Below are 11,124 nucleotides of genomic sequence, written 5' to 3'. Positions count from 1 at the left end.
AAACGTCGCCTTTATAGCAGCGAAAACTAGGTGCGCTCCAAAGAGAGAAGAAACAACCGTTCCGAGCTTGGAGCTTCAAGCCGCTGTCTTGGGAAGCCGACTTAAAACATTAGTAGAAGAATGTCTCGATCGAAATGTAAACGACGCCACGTTTTGGATTGACTCAAAAACGGTTCTTCTGTGGATTTTATCTACGAAACGTGATTTTAAGCAGTTCGTCGCTAGTCGAATTTCGGAAGTTCTATCAGTAACCTCATCAAGTCAATGGCGGTGGATTCCATCGGCGCTTAACGTGGCAGATGAAGCCACAAAGTTTAAAGCTTCTCCAAAATGTCAAACTGATTCGCGTTGGATACAAGGCCCAGATTTTCTTTATGACAACGATAACACATGGCCCATGGAGCCAGCAACTTGTATTCCAATCCCTGCGCGTCTGAAGAGCATAATAAGAAGATTGTACTTATAATCCACAATAGGGGCATAATAGATGTCACAAAATATTCCTCTTTTATAAAGTTACAGCGAGTTGTGGCTTGGGTTTTACGCTTTGTAAATAACTTAAAAGTAAGGTCACGTCTGCTTGGAGAGTTGCAGCCGAAAGAGTTATCAATCGCTGAACATTTTATCTGTCGTCGGGCTCAGCTCCAGTTCTTTGAAGAAGAAATCATTGCCTTGCCAAATCTAGTCAACTGTATCAGCTAACACCAAAGTTAGATGCGAGTGGAGTGTTGCGTGTTAATGGTCGAATCGATGCCGCCTACTTCCTTCCCGAGTCAGCTCGTTGTCCAATCATTCTTCCTCGTCACCATCAGCTTTAAGTATTAGTGATGGACTATTATCACAAAAAGAATCATCATCAGAACAATAAATTAATAATAAATGAGGTGCGTCAGCGGTACTGGATACCGCGTTCGAATTCGTTGTTGAAAGAGGTCCAAAGAAAATGTCCAGTGTGTATCCGGCAAAGGGCTAAGCCAGCAGTACCATTAATGGGTCAGCTACCACCAGATCGTTTGACACCATATGTTCGTCCATTTTCATATACTGCGGGCCATTCCTCGTTGCTGTGGGTCGACGTCGCGAGAAACGGTGGATAGCATTATTCACTTGTTTAACAACAAGAGCCGTGCATCTGGAAGTGGCTGTGGACCTGTCTACAGATGCGTTTATACTTTGCTTAAGGAATTTCGTTAACCGGCGGGGAGTACCAGTGCGGATAAGGAGTGATAATGGCACGAATTTCATCGGCGCCCAGAGCGAATTGAAGAGAGAAGAGAGAGTTTTTGATTTGGACGTAATTCAACGAGAAACAGCTAAAGAAGGAATTGAGTGGATCTTTAATTGCCCGGCTAATCCATCTGCCGGAGGATGTTGGGAGCGACTCGTTCAGTGCGTTAAAAGAATATTGCAGCGAGTTTTAAAAGAGGAAGCGCCTCGCTTGGAGACGTTTCGAAGTGTGTTAATAGAGGCCGAGAGTATCATTAACAGCCGACCATTGACCGACATACCACTTTCACCTGATAGTCCGGAACCATTGACATCCAATCATTTTTTACTAGGGTGCATGAATTCAACTCAAACGCCGTCTGATTATGAAGAGAGAGTCTGTTTGCGCAAGCAATGGAAAATAGCGCAGAACTTAAAAGACCGTTTTTGGAAACGGTGGGTCAAGGAGTATTTGCCGCAACTACTGAGGCGTCCGAAATGGCGAACAGAGGTTCAACCGTTAAAGCCGGGCAAGTTTGTAATTGTGTGCGACCCGAGTCTTCCACGAAGTCAATGGCAAACTGGCCGTATAGTTGATGTCTCTTCCGCTAAAGATGGACAGGTGCGAAGCGCGAGGGTACGCACAACACATGGCATTATACGACGTCCGTCATCGAAGCTAGCCGCTCTTGAGTTGTGAATCCCAAGGATTCACCGGGGTGCGGGATGTCAGCAAGGCAACCCAGAGGATTGGCCTTTGTTTAGAGCTAGCTACAGAGATACCACTACCGAATTTGGATACAATAATAGGCAGAATTTAATGCGACTTCATAAAGGATTACATGGTCATGCTAAGCGAGTAGTTTCTTCATTGTTAATTATTCCCGACAATGTGCCTCTTGTGTTGGAAGAGCTCAAATGCAAAAAATTCAACAGTTTCTAGCTATTAGTTAAACCCAACTTGAAAAAGTTGTTGAATTGTCAAATCAAGATCGAAACGTCGTCGCGTTCTTGAGGTCAGCAAACTGTGAACAACATTTGTTGAATCCAATGTTATTAGAGCAACTTATTCTTAAGCTTCCACCCTCAAAGCAGTTTGAGTGGAGTCGGCATTCAGCAACAACGTCACCGTATCCGACTATGGAAGATTTCGCTAATTGGATTACCGACCTTGCCAGGGTTGTTACTCTTATGCCATCAATGTTTTCTTCATCGCAGCGAAACGTTCCACAGTCATCGTCAGCCATGCGATCATATACTCTAACACCGAATCGTTCGTCGAATGCAAATGTGCCACGTCGAGTGCTTTACAGCAGTGGGACCGAGGCAAACCAACAAACGCAAATGCCGGAAAAGCAAATGTCCTGCGTTAAATGTCAGCAGAATCATAAGTTAAACGTCTGCAAAGAGTTTAAAGCACTCAGTGTTAACAATAGATGGAAGTTGGTAAAGGCCAACCGCCTATGTTTTGGTTGCCTTCAACGAGGACATAGTCTACTGGAATGCAGGTCAAAAAAGGAATGGGGGCTTGATGATTGTAACCGCAATCACAATCTGTTGTTGCATCAGGCAGTTAATTTAAAAGGTGAGACGTCTGCCTCAGTACAACCTGCTGTGATGTCACCTATACAGGCCAATAGTGAACATTTATTGAATTGTCGCGTTGATAACCAGAGCACCTGTTTATTCAAAATCTTGCCAGTTAGTCTAGTCGGACCTCGTAAATGTATTACAGTCTACGCGATGGTTGATGAAGGGTCATCTATAACCTTGCTTGAGGAAGGTATCGCCAATGAGCTTGGGGTTAAAGGTCGCGTTGTACCAATCACTTTACAATGGTATAACGAAAATCAAATTACTGAAAGGTCTCGAGTAGTTAACTTGGACATTAAAACGGAACATAATACCATGCCGTCGCAATTAAAGAATGTACACACGGTAAAGAGTTTAGATTTGCCAATACAAACATTCAATCGAAGTCAGTTCAGACATTTTGATAACTTGCCGATAGCAAGCTATGTTGCTGCTAAGCCCTCGTTGCTTATTGGGTTAGATAATAGTCATTTAAGTATCGCCAAGCAAACAGTAAGCGCTGGCAACAACGAACCTATTGCCACTGAAACTTCGTTGGGTTGGGTAGTTTATGTATCAGCTCTATCTAAGGTCAATCCTACAGCGCAAATTTTCCACGTCCGGAAATCGTTCACTACAAATAAATTACATCAATTAGTAGACGAGTACTTTAGTGTAGAAATTTTCGGAGTAAAGCCAACAGATACTCCTTTGGAATCGACTGAAGACATTCGTGCCAGTGAATTTCTGCGGGTAACAACAAAAAATATAGGAAACCGGTATGAAGTTGGATTGTTGTGGCGTGACGATCACATCAGATTACCGCAGAGCTACGAAATGGCCAAACGTAGACTAATTCACATCGAAAACAAAATGTTAATAGATGAAGCGTATGCCAAATGCTATAAAGCTGAGATAAATAAATACGTAGACAAAGGGTATGCCAAATTATTGTCCACTGCCGAAGCTCGAGAGCAAGGGCCAACTATTTGGTATCTGCCACATTTTGGGGTAGTAAACCCGCATAAACCACATAAGTTACGTATCGTATTCGATGCAGCCGCCGCCGTTGCTAATATTTCTTTAAATTCTGTTTTTCTAAAAGGACCGGAACGGGCGCAACCGTTAATGGTCATAATGTATAAGTTTCGTCAACGTATAATTGCGGTTGCGGGTGACATAGAGGAAATCTTCTCACAGGTTAAGATAAGACTTGCTGACGTTCATGCGCAACGATTCCTATGGAGGGATGGGAATCAGTCAAATGACATTGAGACATATGCGATGACATCAATGATATTTGGTGCCGCATGTTCGCCATGTGCCGCAGAGTACATTAAGAATTTTAACGCCGCTCAGTTCAATGAAGTTATGCCAAGGGGTGCCAAAGCTGTTATCGAGAATACTTACGTAGACGATCTCGTAATCAGTTTCGATAACGTTATCGAAGCTAGTGAAGTAGTTAAGGAAGCTATAGCTATAAACGCCGCCTCTGGATTCCGTGTAAGGAACTTTGTCTCAAATTGTAAGAGGTTACAACACCAGCTAAATAACAGTGTCGCCGCATCGTTAGACATTATAAATAGGGCACGTCAACCCAAAACCGATAAAATTTTGGGCATGTATTGGACGTGTTGGAATTTCAGTTTAGATTCCACAAGATACCTCTAGGGATGCAAACGATGCATCGATGTTTTTGAAACATCGATAATATCGGTTCAATTTTCGATGTTTGCCATCGATGTTTACAATACACTAACATCGCGAAATTGACAATACATNTCGATATATCGATGTTTCTCTGGCGATATATTTTAGCCTCGATGTTCTTTTCTCCGATGCATCGTAACATCGATCTATCGATGTTACTGCTCAAAATTTGCATCCCTAGATACCTCGAGAAGTCATCGATTGTAAACGACCACCAACAAAGAGAGAACTTTTGGGGTTAGTCATGGCCATTTACGACCCATTTGGTCTATAAGCTAACGTCACCATAACGGCCAAATTGATACTTCAAGCCACGTGGAAACAACCGATCGATTGGGATGATCCATTGCCTTGTGAACTAGAGTCGCGGTGGATAATGTGGTGGAAAGCATTCCAGGACATCAAACACTTCGCAGTACCAAGATGCATTTCGCCAATTTACACAACTGCAGAAAACTTGGAATTGCATGTCTTCGTTGACGCAAGTGATACTGCCTATGCCGCAGTGGTATATCTGCGCTTGAAAAAAGCACAAGAGGTAAACGTCGCCTTTATAGCAGTGAAAACTAGGTGCGCTCCAAAGAGAGAAACAACCGTTCCGCGCTTGGAGCTTCAAGCCGCCGTCTTGGGAAGCCGACTTAAAACATTAGTAGAAGAATGTCTTGATCGAACTGTAAACGACGTCACGTTTTGGAGTGACTCAAAAACGGTTCTTCTGTGGATTCGGTCTACGAAACGTGATTTTAAGCAGTTCGTCGCTAGTCGAATTTCGGAGGTCCTATCAGTAACCTCATCAAGTCAATGGCGGTGGATTCCATCGGCGCTTAACGTGGCAGATGAAGCCACGAAGTTTAAAGCTTCTCCAAAATGTCAAACTGATTCGCGTTGGATACAAGGCCCAGATTTTCTGTATGACAACGATAACACATGGCCCATGGAGCCAGCAAACTTGTATTCCAATCCCTGCGCGTCTGAAGAGCATAATAACAAGATTGTACTTATAATCCACAATAGCGACATAATATATGTCACAAAATATTCCTCTTTTATAAAGTTACAGCGAGTTGTGGCTTGGGTTTTACGCTTTGTAAATAACTTAAAAGTAAGGTCACGTCTGCTTGGAGAGTTGCAGCCGAAAGAGTTATCAATCGCTGAACATTTTATCTGTCGTCGGGCTCAGCTCCAGTTCTTTGAAGAAGAAATCATTGCCTTGCCAAATCTAGTCAACTGTATCAGCTAACACCAAAGTTAGATGCGAGTGGAGTGTTGCGTGTTAATGGTCGAATCGATGCCGCCTACTGCCTTCCCGAGTCAGCTCGTTGTCCAATCATTCTTCCTCGTCACCATCAGCTTTCAGTATTAGTGATGGACTATTATCAAAAAAAGAATTATCATCAGAACAAAAAATTAATAATAAATGAGGTGCGTCAGCGGTACTGGATACCGCGGTCGAATTTGTTGTTGAAAGAGGTCCAAAGAAAATGTCCAGTGTGTATCCGGCAAAGGGCTAAGCCAGCAGTACCATTAATAGGTCAGCTACCACCAGATCGTTTGACACCATATGTTCGTCCATTTTCATATACCGGTGTGGATTACTGCGGGCCATTCCTCGTTGCTGTGGGTCGACGTCGCGAGAAACGTTGGATAGCATTATTCACTTGTTTAACAACAAGAGCCGTGCATCTGGAAGTGGCTGTGGACCTGTCTACAGATGCGTTTATACTTTGCTTAAGGAATTTCGTTAACCGGCGGGGAGTACCAGTGCGGATAAGGAGTGATAATGGCACGAATTTCATCGGCGCCCAGAGCGAATTGAAGAGAGAAGAGAGAGTTTTTGATTTGGACGTAATTCAACGAGAAACAGCTAAAGAAGGAATTGAGTGGATCTTTAATTGCCCGGCTAATCCATCTGCCGGAGGATGTTGGGAGCGACTCGTTCAGTGCGTTAAAAGAATATTGCAGCGAGTTTTAAAAGAGGAAGCGCCTCGCTTGGAGACGTTTCGAAGTGTGTTAATAGAGGCCGAGAGTATCATTAACAGCCGACCATTGAGCGACATACCACTTTCACCTGATAGTCCGGAACCATTGACACCCAATCATTTTTTACTAGGGTGCATGAATTCAACTCAAACGCCGTCTGATTATGAAGAGAGAGTCTGTTTGCGCAAGCAATGGAAAATAGCGCAGAACTTAAAAGACCGTTTTTGGAAACGGTGGGTCAAGGAGTATTTGCCGCAACTACTGAGGCGTCCGAAATGGCGAACAGAGGTTCAACCGTTAAAGCCGGGCCAGTTTGTAATTGTGTGCGACCCGAGTCTTCCACGAAGTCAATGGAAAACTGGCCGTATAGTTGATGTCTCTTCCGCTAAAGATGGACAGGTGCGAAGCGCGAGGGTACGCACAACACATGGCATTATACGACGTCCGTAATCGAAGCTAGCCGCTCTTGAGTTGTGAATCCCAAGGATTCACCGGGGTGCGGGATGTCAGCAAGACAATACAATCATACAATACATGGCAACTCTTCGCCACGATACAACGACATGGCAACTCTGCACTGAATGCGAGCATCTTTTCCACGTCGTAGAGTAAGCACCAAATTTGTAACGCGCACTAGCATGCGCTAAAGTGTCAATTAAATTAAAATAAAGTTTGAAGTTCTGCCTTAAAGGCGTTTAAAACGGTTTGTTATTATTCATTTTGTCGACACTAAGTCTGGTATCACTGTTTGAGCATTGATGTGCTGAACTCACGGTTGCCAAGGTCGTGCATTTTGCACTAAATTTAGTGCTTTTGGGAAACCAAAAAGCCAAAATAATTGGAATTCAATGCTTGGTGCGGTATTTAGTGATGCTTTTTTAATTTAAGCACACCGAATGTATAGGTACATATGTATGTATGTATACACTATACACTAATATTCTACATTAAGATGGAATTCATTTACTGAATAAAATGTGAAGAATAGGTAAATTAAATATGTTTTGCGTTGTTATAAATGTATTGAAATTAATTTATTATTAAAAACGTGAGGAAATGGATATGTATATACACTTTTTACTGAATCAAAAAAATTATTAAACATGATAATAAAAACTTGGCGCTTTTGGTTTGGAAAAATTGGCTTTTTCTGGTGGCCTGATGCCACACTGGCTCAGTTGTCGCAAAAGTACACACACATACACGCATTTTTACTTGAAAATAAGTGTGTAGTGGTTAATATGTATACGATGCCATCTTCGTACAGCTCACTTCCCCTCGCCTAGCACGCTCGCGTGCGCGCAGTATGCCCGCGACGTCGACTGCGCGCACCTCTGCTGTGCATCCCTATCGTAAGTTATAAAATGTATTTATTGAAAACTCTTCCCGCCACCGTTTCATTGTTTTACAACTATTCTAAATAATTTAAATGGAAAATTTGCAATTAACAGTGGTTTTGATGTATTTGATTGAAATTTTCGTACTTACAATAACGTATGCGACAAACTTTAAAGGGTAATAAAATTTGTTTTACATCGGTTGGAAAGAAAATTTTACTGTATATCTTTAACTAGAAGAATTCTGGCTTAAGAATTGTAGTCTGCATTACCTGCGGCTGCCAATATACAAATGACATAGACAAACAATGTTTTTGCATAACGTACGCGACATTAGAAAACTATCAGAAGCAAATCAAAAAATTACCGTTAACCGAGCTCTAACTTCTCCTTTTTCTCATTTTTATAGTTAGTTGTTATTGCAAATTTGATTTCAAGATGTAATTGTAATGTTTCAAATCTCTTAATTTAGTTAATAGGAAAGAGAAAATAGTTTATTTCATTAGAGAAAACTGAGTCGAAGAGACACTCAGTTTTACTCTTCAATTTTTGGGTTTTAAAATTGCAATAAGCTGAAATACTTCTATAATATAAAAATTCGAGTATTTTACTCTTATTAATTCGTCTTAAAAACCCTTTTCAGTTGTTTTTATTTTTTCAGTCCTGGTTGACATTTTCATGGAAACACCCATATTCCAAATAATTTTTGACACTTCTCGCAGCGAAGCAAGCAAAGCAAGCCTTGCTTTGCACGCCTTACTTACTTTAATTTGCTTTGATTTACTTCAAAAACTCGTCTGGCCAAATGACGGCTTGGAACGCTGTCAAAGCTACCAGCTATGTAGTTAAAAAATTAAGGTCTGTTCCCTTACACTAAAAATAATTTTCCCATAAGATTCCAGAAAACTAAAAAAAAATACAAACACTCTTTTCAGATTTATTTTTAGATTGATGAGGATTTTAATGCATTTCAAAGGAATGATAATAATTATACATATATAACTATAGGTACATTTATTAAAAACAAAAAAAAGAAATCCAATTCTTCAAAAGACGACTGACCAGTAGTTTGACATCATAAATATCGCTAGCTAGCAAGCGAAATTAAGGATTAATGTACTTGTTTTATTTTTTCTCATTTATATTCAATGAAAGGCAAATTTTCTAAGTCCAGAAGAGGCCCCGAAAATCCGATAAGGCCAAAATAGTACGAAATCTTTTAATAAAGATCGAATCCTTTTGATTCGTATGGAGTTTTGCTTTGCTTTAAACACGCAAAATGTTGTATTCAAAGTTCCTGTAAAATTTGTAAAAAATGGACTTAGCAACTTTTCAGCCAGCGATAAGTTAAATATAAATATGGAAACATATAATCATTTTTATTAAACTTTGAATAACTTATATTATATATATTTTTTTTAATTACGTAAGAAAAGTTTTGTACATAAAAGTGTGCAGCAGTTTGTTCGATTTAATTAGGACGGGAACATACCTTTTTGTCAAAAGCCTACGAAACGCTTTCAAATAAAACATTTGCCTATTTGAAACTTTGAGGCGCTTAAAGCAGGTGAAGCAAAGCTGCCATTTGTCCAGCCTTCATACATTTTAGTATATTCCTAATAACTTTTGACAGTTCTCAAAGCGAGGCAAGCAAAGCAAGCCTGCATTGGGCCAGCGCCTTTAGTGTTTGGGCGAGCTATTCCTCCAATTTGTGGCGTGCGCCTTGATGTTGTTACACAAAGGGGAGGGACTTACAGTTTTACGCCGACTCCGAACGGCGATTATATTTTTATGAGAAGCTGTGAATACACTCGGAGGTTTGCCATTGCCTGCCGGAGGGCGACCGCTGTTAAGAAAAATCCGTTTTTCTATATTTTCTTTTTTGGGATGTCGCTTTGAACCTATACCCTGCGAAGTGGAAGCGTTCACTGCTTGCCACTACACCATAGCGGCCGCCAATAAGTGGGCCAACATTTTTGCTATTTTAGTAGTCGACTACAGAATTTCCGACAGGGTAATGAGTTTTTGTGTGTGTCTGGTTCAAATGTGGGGTCTGGTGCATATTATGAAAACGATGATATGGTTAATGGCTTCAATGCGGATCCACACTACCACCACATCTTGATTTAGTTTTAGCACTTAGTGGAGAGGCATTGACGATATTTCAACAAAAAAAGAACAATAGATATAGATTCGTGTCACAGCTTCAAAAACCAATTGCTTATTATTATTGTTATAGAAGCCGGACTTGGTTAAAGTAACACCTTTGGAGAAGACCCGATTACACAACCAACATATCGTCGATGTTTTTGCAAAACCGCCCATCGCCCAATTGCAAAACCGCCTATCGTACGGCACTCAAATTTTACAGGAGAGCGAAAAACGGTTTGTTCTTTGAAGGCATTGCCTTGATAGCTGCTATTTTCTTTAGCTATTATTTTACAAATCTGTTGTTTTAATAACGATTAAACGATTTTTATGCATAAATCTCGATGCCTGGAGTTCAGGGTTACCAAATCTCATTTTTGTCACAACGGCGATTTAGGCGGTTTTGCAACTGGTCGTTGGGCGGTTTTGCAAAAACATCGACGATATGATATTCATAGGGCATTACCAGAACCATCAATATCTCGGTCTTTTTGAACCAGCCCTCAACATATTCATCTGAACTGCTACCATCGACATCTTATTTATATCAACCATCTGAAAAATACACAGCTCCTGAAAAACGAGGTGTAAAATGACTGTTGCTGTTACCGCAAAACGTAAGCCACTTAAATCCCACATGATAAAGCTCCTTTGGATCAGACCAGCCACTATCCCAAGTTTGTTGACAGGAGGTCTAAAAAAATGCAAATGACCATCATGCAAGTCTGAAACTTAATTTGTTTGCTCAAAGTGTCAACTATTGTTTCAATACTAATAGTAATTGTTCTTATGTGCTCCATAATAATTAAACTATTTAAATTAATAAACTTCCTATGAACAAAAATCATAAACATATTTTTTCTTACCCCAAATTCTATATCTTTTATTGATTTTCCCCTTTTTCATACTGGTAATTATATTTTTTGGTACTGGTTAATGCAAATAATTATTTTGTCATTATCTCTCGAGACCGTCTGGAGACGTAATAAATTTTTCAGTATATCGGCGAGCCCGTCTCCAACCGGACATAATTTTTGGATTTTTCGTGCTAAAATCACCCATTCCTGAATTTTTCAACTCATAAAAAAATTGGCCTACTAGAGGGTCAAGCATTGCATGCACACACCCGCACATACATATGCACGATGCATCCGATGCATATCTTCTTCTC

At 40.6% G+C, this 11,124-nt stretch overlaps 1 protein-coding gene across 1 annotated transcript; it reads left to right on the top strand.

Annotated features, from left to right (window-relative positions):
- Positions 1–2,256: 2,256 nt before the first annotated feature.
- LOC108364948 (uncharacterized) lies at positions 2,257–4,449 on the top strand. Its single transcript, XM_017618833.1, has one exon. It carries the CDS (start codon positions 2,257–2,259, stop codon positions 4,447–4,449), a length of 2,193 nt encoding a protein of 730 aa, XP_017474322.1.
- Positions 4,450–11,124: the final 6,675 nt, after the last annotated feature.

Source organism: Rhagoletis zephyria, unplaced genomic scaffold (assembly GCF_001687245.7).
Source record: "Rhagoletis zephyria isolate East Lansing unplaced genomic scaffold, Rhagoletis_zephyria_1.1 Rzeph_scaffold_01720, whole genome shotgun sequence".
NCBI lineage: Eukaryota > Metazoa > Arthropoda > Insecta > Diptera > Tephritidae > Rhagoletis > Rhagoletis zephyria.
This window is presented reverse-complemented; position numbering and strand designations above follow the sequence as displayed.

Coding starts and splice junctions, on each gene's coding strand:
- LOC108364948 (XM_017618833.1), top strand. CDS start 2,257: ATGTTATTAGAGCAACTTATTCTTAAGCTTCCACCCTCAAAGCAGTTT.